Genomic DNA, 16,917 nt, shown 5'->3' on the forward strand with positions numbered 1-16,917 from the left:
TATCAATGATTTGAAACGATAGTAATAGCGAAACAAAGATCATCCGTGGGAGGTTTTGAGCTTTGAATCAGAGGCGATTCTAGAGATAAAAATCAGGGCTGAATCTGGAGCAAAAAGCTATGATTGTTTTAGAGCTAGTAATCGAAGGTGAGACTCCGATTTCCATGAATTTTTACTATGGAAATCCCAAAAAGTATAATTTCAGTTTATTAACTTTGATTAAGGTAACCGGATAATTATTGTCCCGGGTAAATAAATAGTTTACCCCTCTTGCTGTCGGCTACTGAAACTGCCGAGGGCTATAAATCTCTCGCACTTATGCAGGGAGGTTCAGTTTACATATAAACATATAGTTTTCAAATATATTTGGTAAAGCTTCTCTGTACTCGTGTGGTGTGCTTGTCTATACTTCTCACCAGCTCGTGTCTTGTCCATGAATGAATGTATCACGGAAAATATAAAATCTCTAAACTTAAAATGTAGTAATTGCTCCTACTAAAAATACGATAGTCAATGATTTAATTTATCCTGTAAATATTTATCCCTAACAATGTTCGCGCTGATATCCTCTTCAAATCCGCAAAGAAATCCGCTCTAATACAAGTAGAGATGCCTGCAGAGATACGCGCTCAGATACCCGCTGGATGTCATATCCGCAGAGATTCCTACTCTGCTACCCGCAGAGATTTCCGCGCTGATATACCCGCAGAGATATCCGCGCTGGCGCCCGCAGCGATATCCGAGAAGATCCCCGAAAAGATACAAGTAGAAATATTCGTACATATTCCCGCAAATTTTTTTGCAGAAATGTCCGCAGAAAGTCCCGCAGAGTTGCCCGCAGACATGCCCGCACAGATTATCAAACTTAGTTCAATAGATCGTCTATCAGTAACGAATGGATCAGAAGAGCAGGCTCAAGTTACGCATTCAATTGTTCGGCTGATTGTTGCCGGGTGAGGTTGATCGTTTAACATCTATCAAAAACCTTGGGATTTTACTGTTCTGAAAATAACAGCTCTACAGATTTGTCTTATTTTGATTCTGATAAGAATTGACTGACGCTGAAAGTCCATAATTTAATTGACGGTCACTTCCTGGTGAGTTTAGTTCCTTCATTTTCAGCACACAATGACGCAGATTTCTGCATATTAATTATAGAATAGTTGCTTGGCCTTGATTTTGCAAGACCCATCAAGTCAAATTTAAAATTTTTTGCAGTAATTAAATGAAATAATAGTATTTCGTGTGAATTGTTGTGCTATTTCAATCAGTGATTCGAATAACTGTATGCATGAAGTGAAGTCATTAACCCTGCTCCTGAGGCTATGTTTTCATATTTTTTATATGTACGCCTTTTACAGCCGTTTCCTGCCTACATCTCTTCTTTTTAATTGGAGATTAAAGTTTAAAAACTAATTCACTAATTTATAAGCGCTCTGAGACGATATAAAAGCATTTCTCTGGTGTAACACAAGATGAAGGAGCCAGGGAGGCAGCATGTGACGTTTTTCAGGTCTTTCGTCAATTATCTCTCTGCTATTCATTCCACTTTTCGTTGTAAGGGCCTTATTAAATAATAAAGGGTCTAGTGGTGCGCCGAGTCGGTGTGTGTGGAGTGATGTTCAGGCGATGCTTATTTCCTTCAGGACGGAGACTCAATAATACACCGCACCCATATAGGGGTACGGTACATAAGGGCCCTTAGTTGCCCTTTATAATTCCATTAAGTGGGAGGCTCAGCCAATATGCTGCTAAGTAATATCAAATTCTGAAAAGGGACCGCTTTTATCATGCAACAGATAAACGAGGACTCTATGTATTTTGAAGGTTTTAATGAGGGAAAAGAGATAGCGCCACATGCAATGATAAACTATGAACAATAAACTAAAATTAGTTTGATGCGTTTGATGTTATTTTTTAATTTTACATTTTATTTCACAAATTTTCTAATGCCAAAACTTTTTCCCCTCAGCAGCATCTTCAGTGATTCAAAAGTGAAATTATGAAATGATATTGTGATGTGTTTACAATTTATTTGAAGTTGATTGATGTTTTTGAAAGTAAATTGAATTATCGATTTATCGATGACAAAAATCCACTTCATTCCACTATCATGGCTTGCATCTACGACACGGAGACGAGCAGATAAAGAGTAAGAAGAAAGATGCGTGAATTTTAAAGAAAAAAATGAGTAAAATTTGAGGCCTCAAAGCTGGGCCTATTGTACGGCAGTCTCTTGAATCATAGTCGCTGAGTTCACTCACCATGGCCCTGCCAGCGACTGCAAGGAGTGCTGGCGTCACCAACGAGTTTTGTCACGCACATCACCGCAAACGAAGAAGGCTCCACAAAATTAGAGTCCCAACAAGACTACATCAGAAGTCTGCAAGCAACATAAGTGGCAGCGAGACTCCCTCAGCCCACAAACTCGATGACATCAATGAAGAACCTCGGGAACAATCACTGCGGCCAAAAAATGGCTTAGCTTGCTGTGTGCAATCGTCGGGACAATGGAGTGTTATGATGTTCGTACTTACACTCTTCCTGGCACTAAGCATTCAGACACAAGCAGGTGAGTCAGTCGCCTGCTGCAGGATATTGTATGATTGTTATGCACTATTACCCATGACCCTACTCAAGATATACTCATGCTCGGATTTGCGTCATCGCTCCATGGAGTGTGATGGATGTCGGTAAGTGTTAAGTTACTGTTGCAGAAATAGAGATGACATCACACTTAACCCTAAACGATTGAGATAAATTAAAATTCTGATGATAATTCAATCGTAATATGTTACGTTATGAAAACATTAAAGACAAAACTTTCCATGTGAATTGTTGTAGCGCCATCATCAAGTTGTATTAAATTTTTAAGGAAACAATGAAGTACAACGTGACATTCATGTAGATGTCGTGGCAAGCAATGCAATAGATATAGAAGACAGAGAGAGAGAGAATATGACTACCTTCTTTTAGAGCAATTGCGCCATTCTACATTGTAGGTTAGAAATGAAAACATACTAGATCCTTAAAAATCCAGATTTTAGCATCAATGAAACTAAAAGGTGGTAAGAGATCTGCGTGCAGAAAAAAAACTGTTAAAAATATTAAATGGCAGACAAGATGAAACAATCATAGCTGTTAAGGTATAAATTGAGAGTCGTTTGCAATGCGTTTTGACCTCGCTGTAGGAGAAAAATGAATGGAGGAAATTATGCATATAAATATTTTCTCGTGACGAGACCAAAAAAATAGTTTAGAAAAATGATCGTGTCGCTCGTTGAGCGTATTACGCTCACAGAATTTCAATATTAAAAGTGTTTTACTTTAGAAACCAAAGAAAGAATGTGGAACTAAAAAACTTTCATGCACTCCTAGGAATGAAAGGTCGAAACCTATAGTCTATAATATCTTAGAGTCTATAATATCTTACCTTAATTTTTGTTGGGGTACAAACGTAATCATCGTACAGATCATCAATATCACAAAATAATTACTCACACATTCGTATATATTTGCCCAAAAGTAAATGCGGAAAATCAATTGTTCCTGTTAAGAGAGAATTCTCCTGTAAATTATTGTTCATATTATGTATTAATAATGTTATCAGTTAAACAGGAGTAACACTCGGCTTCTCACATTAATAACAAAAGCGAAAACTACCGGTTGCAGAATCTAGTTTGCATCTGACATAATGTCGCGAAAGGAAGACTTTCAGCCCAATAACATTCTTGTTTTCTTAGCCAAAAAATGACCACATCTAAAACATTACCCGCAAATGAAACCATTACAGGCTAAATAAGATTAATATAAGTCTTATATAATAACAAAAGCAGCACTGAAACACTACAAGAGTTGAAGAGCGCGGTGGCCTCCACAATGTCGGCGCGTCCGGTCAGTTGAGGCCACTGCAGCGACGCTCTCAAGTGGCGCAATTGGTCTCTGTTGCTTGTTATGTCCTAGCATCACCTTCCGCTACTCATCATCTCGTAATTCATCTTACTGCTATGAATTCTGTTAATTTCATTCGAAATACTTGGGCAATGTGTTCGTAACCTCAAGATGTCATTTGCGCCATTACGGAAAATTGATCTCTGAACAATCAATGAAATTACTGAAATATTTATAAAAATGCTAGAATTTTCACGATGTTTTCAAAAATTTCTCTTCCATGTAATGATATTTTACATTTATTTGGAAATCTTCTTGAGTGGACTCGGCGTTACTGTGGAGTAGTTGCATTCCTACGAACTACTCAAGTCTGCTCCATTACAATTACAGAAACAGTTATAATATAAAAATCTCACGTAATGAGCTTATTTTTCAGTGTAATGAGCTTATTTTTCAGTGTTTTTTTTCAGAGTTCAGTGTTACGTTGCATATTTAATGACATTCTGGCAGTCTTTTATTTTCGTCGTTGACAATCCCTCTCTATGTTAATGGCAAGAAGTAATACCGAAAGCCATATTAAACCGTTCAATTCGAAGTATTCTAATTGTTAATAATCATGACCTCAAATTGGAATTCAGTACGACGGCACTGAGGTTTCATACATCTTCTGTTTCAGAAAACCAAGTGGAGCAGGTGAGAGGCAGCACAGCGGAATTGCCTTGTAAGGTCCCAATCTTTCCGAACACCACAAGCCTCCGTGTTTTGTGGTATAAAGATAACAACGGGAAAGCTTCATACGTGTAAGTAATTGCCTTCATATATTCTTGCATGTAAATTCAGGCATATATTCAATGCTAAACAGTGTGTTGTCAGGTTTACTCTGGAACTGGAAAGTTTATCTCGAAAATTTCAGGAGTCTCCTTTTCTAACGTGACTTCAAGCCAGAGTTGCCAGACGGTCATTTTTTCCGGACAAATTACCAGATTTAGTCGTTCAATTGTGTTAGCCGACTAAAATTAATGATAGGTGTACTTCCTAATAAAATTTTTAAAACTGCAAAAAAAAGAAATGGAATATTTTTACATCGGAAACTACAAATATACTATTAGATATTGAGTTAAACACCTTTTTTGTTCCCGGACTTGGCCGTAAATTTTAGGCTATCTGGCAACCCTGTTGCAATCTACGTATTTTCAATACTTTTCAGAGGTTGCGCTCGTCAATTTATTCCATGATTTCGTTTAAGAATGGAATCTATGCAACCATGAGGCATTTCAGATCGCTAGTGTGGCAAAAAATTTAAAATAACTTTGTTTTATATCTAACCGTGATGCGAATGAAAACAATTCGAAAAATAGTAGATTGTGTACCGAATACTTTAAAAAAGATATTTGTATTTTTTTTCAACCCACAGAAATTTTGATTGCAAATTACAAAAATAGCTGTGAGGACAATTTTTTGTTGCCGCTTGAAAATGAATGCGGCCAAGTGGCCTACAGGCTAGATAATATCTATTCATCTTGTTTTTGAGTGTGTGTTGGATGTCAGACCAAGTTAATCCTGTCGTAGTGGGAATACCAATTGTTATGTAGTTATGAAGTCTAATATAATGTAATATCTTATAACAATAGCAGATCAAAATGTTCATCAACTAGGTAGGGTTTTTATCGATCAGTTTCAATGCTGAAGATTACCCATACAGCGTAAATCAATTTGTAAGTTCTATTTTACCGATCAAATCTTTACTCATCTTAGGAACAGTTCCAAAGGTGATTTATTTCGAGTTGCTGAAATATTGCAGGTTGCAAGCTAACGTTTCCTTTCATCTTCCATCCTGAATTAATTTCAGAGCTGCCTGATATTGACGCCATCAAACAGGCATTTCCGTTTAAAATAAGTAGTCCAACACTTTTCCCCATACCTTATCTCCCCATCCAGGATCACTTACGGAGCTGACTAGATCCTTGTTTCTTATCCAAATATGTAGATACATTTCAATCATCTATAATATCATCACTACATGCCTTTATCCCACATCAGATTCAAAGCTGACGGCTCCTTGCAAGACGCAGAGCAGACGGTTGACGGCAGCGTGTGGGGAGGTGACAGAGTTACCTTCCAGCCTCTACACAGCCCGCCTGCTCTCTTCATCGAAAATGTTGTAATTGGCGACGAAGCGCTTTACAGATGCAGGGTGTTCATCGGTGCATCGCCATACAGTGATGCCACTCGCCTAAGAGTCCTTGGTTAGATGAAACTAACAATTAAATTAATATAGATTATAATAATACATAATAATATACTAATAATACATATATTAATTTATTCAAATTAAATGCAGACTTCTTTTCAGCAATAATATTGTGTAAAAAATCTGCCAATCAATTGACTCTCTGAAATATTTACTAATAAGCAGTGAGTCCCGATCCTTTGACACTTGATTTCTAGCTTGTTAACAATTTTCGAGTAGTTAGCAGTTGTGATAAACATCCGCAAAATAAATCAGTACCAGATAGTTATTTATCAATTCTCAAATGCTCCATAAAATCAATGATTTTTAGTTGAATTTCTGCATCAAGAACTTGACTTTCATCAAATGTTATACAAATTTTAAAATATAAGTGTAAAAGCACCCACATGAATATATCACCTAATGTAAATTATCTTTATATCTATCAATGAACATCATTGAAGCCTTATTTTTCCCGCCAGTGCCACCGGACCCCCCGACCATCCTGAACGCGGAAGGCGTTGCAGTGAACAGCAGCAGCGTCGCCTTCAACGAGGGCCAGACCGCTGACCTCACATGCCAGGTCACCGGAGGTGAGCGAACTGTCTTATGACCGTCGTGATTAATACGATTTTTATTTGAATATCCTTTCAAATTTAGTGTATACTTTCTTGAAAGCTTGAAGTTTTTAATTGATAACTATTTTGAAGTTCTGTGTTTTCCTGACGACTATATTTTTTTCTAATCATTGCAGGTTATTTTTCAAGTTCGAGTAAATGAATCCGTAAATGATAAGTTTTCGATTGCTTTCAGAAATCATCTCTAAGCATTGATATTATCTTCTATGTCGAAACTTATCTGAATGATCGATGCCCAAGCATCATGAAGTTTTAGTTTAATTATCTTCCAGTTTCACCTTTGGGGAACTCAGCTACCAAGCCGCCAGTTTTGTGCATAACACACTGATTTCTTGCAGCGAGCCTTTCACACTATTCTAACGTTATTAAAATTCAAACTGATTTTTAACAATACGACTATATTTGTTATGCTCTAACCTTATAATAGGCGTGCCGCCCCCTTTCGTAAACTGGTACTGGGACCAAGAATTGCTGGACGGCGACCATGACACCGAGGCGACAGGCGTGGTGCGCAACAGGTTGCTCTTCGGACCACTCACACGCAACCACTCCAACGCTCGGCTGGTTTGTCACGCACAGACACCAAAACTCATCAAACCACTCAACACCGTCTTCTGGGTCAACATTAGATGTGAGTGACTATGTAAACGGTTGTTCACTAAGAATGGATTGAATGCATTGACAATGAATATTGTATATGTCACGAGGGTCTAGGTGTGATAGGCGTGATATAGCAAAAGTTAAAAACATTTTGACTGAATATGAGGAAACTGCGAAGCTTTTGGATTCGTTCTCTTACTGTTGGTTAGACTTATGTCAGCAGACAATCTAATGTTAGCGCAGAATGTAACGTAATAATAATAATAATCCAAATGTTCTCTTTACGACTCGACCTTTTTCCTGCAGTCAAGGCGACGTCGGGGCAGAGTGTTAGGTCACAATCCTACTTTTATTAATATAATTATTATTGCATATTTATTTATAATTGTTACTCTCGTGGCTCGACTTATCCTAACTATCAAGCCAACGTTAAAGTGAAGTGTAACGTCACAATCATAATTTGAATTATGCTGCTAAAGATATTATTTTTCCCTAGTCAAGCCGACTTCGGTGCAGATCGTAACCAACGAGACGCCAATGGTAGTGGGCGAGTCTTACCCTCTGCAGTGCCAGACGGTGGGAGCGTTGCCCCCTGCCCGGCTCACTTGGTGGTTGGATGGACAGCAACTCGACAATTCAAGCCAAAAGATTTACAACCAGGTCAGTAAAATTGAAAGTTTCTTTCTTGATTATTTCGCAAATTTGTTAGGCACCAAGTGCCAAGTTTTATTTGAAGCATATTTTTTTCGATTCCCGGACACAAAAAAATTTCAAATATTCGAACCATACTCAAGAATATATTTTTAAAGAAGCTGAGCTGAACGGGAGTACCATGCAAAATATAATGTTGGTACTTGTCAGAGGATACGTTAAAATTAATTGAGGCACGAAATGCTCTTTTACATTTCTTGACGATTTCATATAAATTTTCTTAAAATGTTCATGTATAATTTTTTCATCAACCGGTAGGAATCCAATACATGTGATTTGCTTCCAGAACTAAGATTTATTGAGGAATTTTTCCAAATTTTCCCGAAAAATGCTTGATTTGTGCATTGCTGATTTTTTTCATTAGCTAGTGGGAACCAAGTTCTTATGATGTGTTTTGTTTCCATCAGATATCAGAAGGAGACAACATGACGCTCTCGACGTTGGTCCTCATCCCAGTCATCCAGAACAAACACAAAGAGCTTCAGTGCCGCGCAGAGTCTCCCGTCATCAGCCACGCCCCTCTCGTAGACTCGCGTCGTCTCACCATCCATTGTGAGTCTTCACCTGATTTTATATCCGTTTTTTTTACATTAATAAATTATTATATATGCTCAACATAAATTGTGAGTCTCTAACAGCTTTTCTATCTGTTCATTCTACACCAATAATTTATGATATCATCATCCTTTGTAAGTCTTCACCTGATTTTATATCCGTCCTTCTCTACATTAATAAATTACGATAAATGCTCAACATACATTGTGAGTTACTGCTAGCTTTTCTATCCGTTTATTCTACACCAATAAATTTTGCTATCATCATCCATTGTGAGTCTTCACCCGTTTTTATATCCGTTTTTCATACATTAATAAATTATGATATATGCTCAACATTTATTGTGAGTTGCTACCAGCCTTTCATACGTTTTTTCTATACCAATTAATCTTTATATCGTCTCACCGTCCCTTATATGTGCCATCACCAGTTATCCTATCCGTTCATTCTACACCAATAAATTATGATATCATCGTCCATTGTCCATTTCTTATCCGTTCTTTCTGTATCAGTAAATCATTATATAAGTTGTTAAATGATGGTATAGACAGGTATTATAGAAGCATAAATGGGAAAAATTACATATCATTATATGATTACTTATCATTATATAATTACTTATATAATGATTATATATCAATATATAATTACTTATCAGAACTTATCAGAACGAAGTAGACTTTCTGAATTAAATTTCTGGAGCCATTAAATTTTACGGCAGCAATTTGTTCGGAAACCATTGAATTTTCCATGATTTAGGTATTGCATAAGGTATAACTTAATTATGAAATTTAAATGTGGATAACTCAGCAATAACTTGATGTGCCATGAGAAACTGTTAATTGTTCCACATAAATTCCAGTGAAATCACATATTAAAATTAAATGTTGGTTTGTTAGGAAGGTTCATCCATGTCACTAACTCATTGCCGAGCTAGAAGCGTTTTATATATTATGCATATAGATCCTAACATGTTGCTGCACTAGAACCTTTTCATATATTACACATATATGATATATATTCCTAAACTGTTTCTGCACTAGAACCTTTTCATATATTATGCATAAATGATATATGTTCCTAACATGTTGCTACGCTAGAAGCGTTTATGTAATATATATAGCTCATGAATGTTGATAAATGCTGCCGTGCTGTGGACAGACATGGGGTCGGTGGAGCTGGAGATAAGAGGGCACGACGTCGAGAGGGGAGTCGTCGAGGGCGCCGACGTCCTAATGACCTGCAATGTGGACGCCGACCCTCCAGCGCGCCTCATCCACTGGTACCATAAGGTGATGATGGTGCACGCCTCATCCACTGGTACCATAAGGTGATGATGGTGCACGCCTCGTCCACTGGTACCATAAGGTGATGATGGTACGCGCCTCATCCACTGGTACCATAAGGTGATGATGGTACACGCTTCATCCACTGGTACCATAAGGTGATGATGGTGCACGCCTCATCCACTGGTACCATAAGGTGATGATGGTACACACCTCATCCACTGGTGCCATAAGGTGATGATGGTACACGCCTCATCCACTGGTACCATAAGGTGATGATGGTACACGGCCACACCACAGATTTTTCTCGGTATCCCTAAAATACGACGACGAGTTGTGTCGTAATTTTAAATTATATTGAATTTGAAGGCGAAGATTGAAATATACGGAACGCTTAATTTCAATACGGGGAGATTTATGATCACTATCATTTATGTTAGCATAAATGATAGTGAAATGCCAGTTCTGAAGTCCTTAGACTTTCATTTTTTCTCATAGTTTATCCTGTCATGGGCACATAAATATGATTCCATGATTTCTCGGCTTGTTTTAATTTTCATGCTAATGCTTCTTAATATCCATAATTTCTAAACTTTAACCCTGTCTTATCCAGCTAACTTGTAAGACAATTTCATTTCATGAGATAGTTTAATTGTAAACCATGATAAAATGCTTCTGATACCATATTGACGAGCTCAGGTCATAATGGAGCGCTGAAATAAGCTATCCCAACTATTAAAATAAAATATTTTAAAATTATGCTTTATTTCGCAATTCTTAAAGAATACAAGCTGATCATTACCAGATTAAGCTGCTCCAGATTTAACTCTTCAATGCGTTCGAGAGTTGTTTTTAATTAAATTATTTTCCACGGATTAATTGTATCCAACCCGGTCTTGACACACCGCAGGTTGGGCAAGATATTCGCAAATAATTAATTACCCATGGATTGGCTGGATGTAACCCGGTCTTGACACACCGCAGGTTGGGCAAGATATTCGCAAGCTGGAGGGGGTGGAGGGGGCGGAGCTGTCGCTGTCCGGCGTGTCGCGTAACCAGTCCGGCGTATACACCTGCGTTGCTACCAACAGCGTCAGAGTGGGGCACAGTAATACTGTCGTCCTTCAGGTTAACTGTGAGTTTAATTGACAATTTCGAATTGTTATAGAGTAATTCCTTTAGTTTAAAGATCAGCCTTGGTGTCTTATGTATAGTAATTTCTAGAGTTTAAAAAACAGCAGTGTAGTATTATAGAGTAACTTTTGGAGTTCAAACAATAGTATTGATCAATACCATCAATATTGAGCAAGTTGTCCTATTATAACATAGATTATACTCATTGTATCATCATATATTAAAGCAGTTTTGTGTCTTTTTCACCACAGATAAGCCAACGTGCAGAGATTCAGGCCTGCAGTTGGTGGGCACGGACACGTACGAAAAAGTCAAACTTGGCTGTCGCATTAACTCGTCGCCAGACCCAACATCGTTCAGATGGCAACTAAAAACAGGCAGTCAATCCATTGATATGCCAGAAAGACAATTCCAAGTTATGGATCAGCTCTCAATTTTGAGCTACACGCCAAAAACTCCTATGGATTATGGTACACTATATTGTTGGGCTAAAAACCTAATCGGAGAGCAAGAGATGCCGTGTAAATTTGAACTTGTAGCTGCCGTGTTTCCATCACCACTCGCTAACTGCTCCTCGGCCAACAACGACACCCATACCGTGGTTCTTGAGTGCCTCGGTGGCAGCGAAAATGGCTTGCCAGAGATATATGTAGCCGAAATCTACGACATCACAAGTGATCGTTTGCTTCGAAATATTTCCAGCTCCTCGCCAATCTTCATTATTGAGGAACTTGACCCAGGATCTGGCTACACCATCGCAGCCTATAGCAGCAACATCAGAGGAGCTTCTGAGAAACTCACGGTCCACGCGTTCACTCAGCCTCTACTGAAAGCAAACATCGGTAAGCAGTGCAACTCATCCACAAATAAAAAAGAAGTAACTCACTTCGGAAGCATATAGTTCCGAAAAAATCTTTTGGTAAATCTGTAATCAATCAATCCTTTTTCTAACTCTTCTAAATAAGATTGTTATTTTTTAATTTGTTTTTGCACTGCGCATGACACTACATAACTACACAAATAATTTAGCGGGTTGCGTACATCCTTTTCGGAAATACTGCACTTGATATCCAAGCCCTTATTTCAATTTTTTCATCGACGATATTAAATTTTTATTTTCCATATTCCGATTGTGGTGTAAAGTTATTGTATTTAATTTATAATACTTCACATTGTGGTGGATTGCTCACATAGTGTTTAATAGTTAACCTAGTGTGGAATAATTGACATGGTGTTGAACAATTCGTTCCCAGATTTGACTTCGATCCACGTATTGCCAATCACGCCTATTCTAGGGATCCTAATCGGCGTCGGGGCAGCGGTGATCCTCATGGTTATCGTCGTGATGGTCATCATGAAACTCAAGACTAACAAATCAACGCAGAAATCTAAATTAAAATGTAGCGAGACCCCAATATTGAAGCACGGCGATGACAAGGAATGCAGCAAAAAGCCACTGGGTGAGATGAGTATGGCTGTAATTTGATGCAAAATGTGGATGGACAGGATTTTAATGATTTTTCCCCAGCTGATGATACACTCATTCAACCGTGTTCGAAATTTCTAACATAATTTGCGAAATTTTTCTTCTGCCCCCTGACATGGAATATTATGATAATTATTTTATCACGCCCGATTGGCGTAGAGTTCCTACTATTCGCGGATGAAGTTTTCCTTTAGTTCCTTTAATCTAAAAATACATATTCAATTGCACTGCCGAATAGAACTTGAAATAATTAAATTAATGAAAGCTTTATCTTTAACAATACCACGCCCGTCCCAGGACCAGACGAGGGTGTATCCAGAGGTGGCAAGCAGACTGTGATCAACTTCCCACCCGCACCTCCCGTATCCTCCGGCACTCCAGACGTTGCGAAAAAGGTAGCCTACAGCAAATATGAATGATATTTTAGCGAACTTTAATTGAAAATTATATTTCTCGAGTTCATTGTACATATACTTTATTATCTCATCCAATTCGTTTCACAGCCGCATATTGTTTGATAGTTTCATTTTCGAGCAATGTCAACTAGGCAAGCGATCCCATAAACTTTAATGTTAGATGTTTAAGCTTCTATAGTACTCAAAATTAGCAGAAAGAAGTTTCCTGGGAGCAACTTGAAACGAGGTTCAACTCTATTTTTAGAAATTTAATAATTACTATCTATCTATTTATTATGTATACCGATATTTGATCCGAAATGAATTCTTAATCTGAGTGAACTCTAAATTTAATTGTCGTTAGGAGAGTGTCTAATTAATAATTTATGAAATTTGTGATGTTTCGTTGTGAATAGAAACGCAGCCGAATAAAATCTGATTAATATTTGCTTCTTTTCCTGTTTATTTATGCGTAACTGAAATAAATTGCAGATTCATCCTGCGCCAACTCTGCCGAGACCTGATGCCCCTCCTGCAGAAGTGGAGTACGCAGAGTTGGAGTTTGTCAACGACAAGAAAGCAAAGAAAAAGAAGAAAAAGGCCAAAAAGAAAAAGGATATGAAGGATGAAGAGACAGAATATGCCTCAATAGACCACGTTAGGACAAGGCTCGCTGATCCTGAATACCTCGCTCAACAGGAAAAACATCGTCAACAGAACGAGGACATAAAAGATCTTCCTCCAGCCGACGCCTCCTTGCAGCCTCTCCTCAAGCCTGCCGGAGCCGCACCCCCGAGCGCGACATCGCAAGCCAATAGGAGTCTCGATGCAGACGATAGAGGACGGCTTATTATGCCTGAAGGTGCACTGGAGAGCAGCGTCTGAAAATATTGTAGCTTGGAGTTTGCTTTAAAAAGTGTGCTAGGACTTTGGGTCTATTTCTTGTGTGAAGTATCCAACAGAATGTTAGTTGCTTCTTGTCTGTCGGAGCTAATAGTGACGCTTTCATGGGCATAACTGAAGAATAAAAGACCGAGTTTGTACTGCAGATTCAGAAGGATATTTATTTATAGAATGCAAATGTCAAGAGGTCCCAAACAAATTCCTAATGTTCACACGGCAGAAAAATTCGCTAAGGTCAATTTCTCTTTTACCTTTTGATTAACGGCAGGGTGATAAATTAAAAATCAAATTATATAGTGATATTCAACACTTGAGTTGCTTGGTAAAAAGTTTAAATTAGATTAGTTGATCAGCTCGCTGCGGTGGAATTTGTTCCTAATGCAAATGTGCTGACCAAAAATTTAGACTACGATTAGTAAATTTAAGCAAAGGACAGTAATGTATTATATGTTTATTCAAACTTTTGAGGCTGCACATAAATCAGAAATACTCAAATGAAGTGATCGCAATTCTGCACCTACTTCTGTCGAATTGCTTCTACTTCTTTTATGTAGATACTTTTACTGATTATGATAAACAATAGATGAATATTGCTTTAGTAAAAGAAGCCTCAATTATTTCGTCGATTTGACAGTGAAAACTGTCAAATTTATAATCCCATAAACGTCATGATGAATGTAACTTTTTATCTCTCAGAAATTTCTTCAAGAAACATGATCGCGAAGCATTCCTTTTAACTTGCGGCAATACGTTTTATGAAATAAATGGTCAGGTAATCCGAATGTTCGAGCCGAATTAGATTAATATCTATATCACAGCATTTTGAAAAAAAATGTACCTAAAATAAACTGTTTAAAAAGCATTGATTCTGAGAGAAAATTGAATTGACGTGAAACATTTCCATCGAACACAGACATTAATTATTCTTTAGAGATATAACTTTACTCGAAGTTATTCTGTCTGTATTTGTTTATTGTAATCCTGTCTCCTTTATTTGCATGTTTTCCGGCTTTAAAACACGAATAAAATTATAATTCGACGATTATTGGTTTAAGTATACGTAAGATAGTTTTATTCTTACTGCGAATGATGCCGATCGCTTGAAGCGACTTTATTTTTTCCGTTAGCTTTTGTGAATATATTTTCCATTTGTTCAATTATGAGCTGAAGAAGTAGTCAGAGCGCCTGGTTCGTCCTTGAACTAATATATTTTGAGGTCCTATCAGAATTAGAATGCTTTAATTATAAGCCGAAGGTCGGACTTGCCTAGTTCGAGGCACCGAATTAGAATTTAATAGACATGCCTGTGCTTGTTAGTGAACAAAAATGGTTATGTCTTTAGGTGTACAGTTACTTAATTAAGGAAGAAAATTTCAAACTAGAAAGGGATGACATTCTTCTAGAGTATTGGTCCTCGAGTATTAAATAATCTATTTTTACCCAAATTATTTGCATTATCAATTGAATGCAAATATTTCAATGTAGAGTGAACATTGCAGTTCGACTGTCTGAGACTAAATAATAAAAAATCAAATCATTTCTTGTTTCTTATTTAATTTGAACACATCAGTTTGATCAGTCATAGAAATATTTACTGTTAATCGTAGCACGTACAAAAATCCGGATTGCAGTCTCTGCGTTCCAATGAATAATCGCCATGGCAAAGCCCGTGATTTTAAGTTTTGGTCTAGTTTTTATATTGCACCAAACATTTCTTAAATGTTAAATTAATTTGTATGTGTAGGACTCATTTATGACGTGAAGGTGCAGCAGACGGTTTTGGGGACGACCATAAACTTTTAAAAGATCATAAAACTTAAATTAGATACCCAGTAATTTGTTCACTTAAATTAAAATATGTTTTAATTGTGTGTGTTTGTTAGATGCTGGACAGCTTCATCTCATTACTTCCAAAAAGAGGAGCATAATGGAAACATAAAATAATATTATAAATCAGTGGAACTCTCGGATTAAATATTCCATCAGTGCTTATTTTACAAACTTATAATCCACCATACATATAAACTAGCTTATTATGCAATATTGAAATACATTTTACTGAAAAGAGAGAAAACTTAAAAATGGAGACATTATTTCCTTTTACGGTGAATTTTACCCATAATTCGCCATTCACATCGGAAGTGACATAGCGACGGACTATTTTCCTTTTCCTTCCAGCGTATATTAAGTTATTGCGTGATTAACGTGATGATTAACGAAATGAAACGTGGTTAACGAATTAAAATATATTTACTCAGTTATTTTACAGTGACAGATATGTGCATTTTTGCGTCAAGTAAAGATAAAAACTTGCGTGTTCTCAGGTACAGTTTTTAAACCCCGGATGTATATTTTCCTAAATTTTCAGGCGTTCATTGAAGATTTATTTATAAATGACAGATCAACTTGAACTGTGTACAATTCTGATATTCGCACGAGAAAGATACCAGTCCTGGTTGAGGGTCGATTTATTTCAAGGTAAGTTCTACTAAAATGATAGTTCTAAATATTATGTTACTGTTATTTAACTCTATACCCTGGACAATACAGAAAATGACATACAACCACAACACAGCGACTACTTCTAAGATTCAACACAGATGTTCTAGATTAAATTTTTTCCGAAGATAACGAAGGGTTCATGTTTCCATTCATTTGTGCGGACGCCCAATCAACTTCCATGCAAATAAACTATAGTATAATAAATGAGGAACGAAAGTGACCGCTAATTTTTTTCCAAGATGACCAAACAAGGCATCGCTGCTGCTGTAAATTTATGGCATAAGCAGCCTAAATAGTGACGTCAGAATCACAACATTGCTTTGCGGAAAAGCCACCCTAGAAACCGCGAGGATACAACTCTTGCTAGGCTGTAGGTAATCAATACGCATCCCATGCATGCATCCAGACACTCAACTCAGAAATTCATTACCATATCGTGTAGAAATCGTGATTGAAATTCATATTCCGAGTTTCGTGGTTCAGTGCACGTTCATCTACCGAATAACTGAACTTGGTCTTATAGCAAAACGTTCTCTGCAAGTAGGAAGCCTGACAACAAAAGAATTCAGACAGCAACAAACTGTGA

The 16,917-nt window shown here is 37.3% G+C and overlaps 1 protein-coding gene across 2 annotated transcripts; it reads left to right on the top strand.

The window, feature by feature from the left end:
• Positions 1 to 1,977: 1,977 nt before the first annotated feature.
• LOC108673439 (nephrin) lies at positions 1,978 to 15,368 on the top strand. 2 transcript variants are annotated; one of them, XM_018161273.1, is made up of 13 exons: positions 1,978 to 2,572; positions 4,568 to 4,691; positions 5,932 to 6,137; positions 6,604 to 6,714; positions 7,187 to 7,390; positions 7,856 to 8,019; positions 8,478 to 8,622; positions 9,787 to 9,917; positions 10,896 to 11,046; positions 11,297 to 11,887; positions 12,299 to 12,505; positions 12,829 to 12,926; positions 13,419 to 15,368. In XM_018161273.1, the coding sequence occupies exons 1-13, from the start codon at positions 2,266 to 2,268 to the stop codon at positions 13,809 to 13,811; spliced, it is 2,832 nt and encodes a 943-aa protein (XP_018016762.1). In that variant the 5' UTR covers positions 1,978 to 2,265; the 3' UTR covers positions 13,812 to 15,368. The 2 variants fall into 2 exon arrangements, with proteins under 2 accessions (XP_018016762.1, XP_018016763.1); XM_018161274.1 differs by having other exon boundaries at positions 12,341 to 12,505.
• The last annotated feature ends 1,549 nt before the right edge of the window (positions 15,369 to 16,917 follow it).

This window comes from Hyalella azteca, unplaced genomic scaffold, assembly GCF_000764305.2.
Source record: "Hyalella azteca isolate HAZT.00-mixed unplaced genomic scaffold, Hazt_2.0.2 contig17967, whole genome shotgun sequence".
NCBI classification, from domain to species: domain Eukaryota; kingdom Metazoa; phylum Arthropoda; class Malacostraca; order Amphipoda; family Hyalellidae; genus Hyalella; species Hyalella azteca.

What these genes read in the sequence shown, in the direction of transcription:
- LOC108673439 (XM_018161273.1), top strand. Translation starts at nt 2,266, where the DNA reads ATGGCCCTGCCAGCGACTGCAAGGAGTGCTGGCGTCACCAACGAGTTT. An exon ending in GCCAAAAGATTTACAACCAG is followed by an intron (nt 8,020 to 8,477) that starts GTCAGTAAAATT and finishes TGTTTCCATCAG; the next exon opens with ATATCAGAAGGAGACAACAT. An exon ending in TCATCCACTGGTACCATAAG is followed by an intron (nt 9,918 to 10,895) that starts GTGATGATGGTG and finishes GACACACCGCAG; the next exon opens with GTTGGGCAAGATATTCGCAA.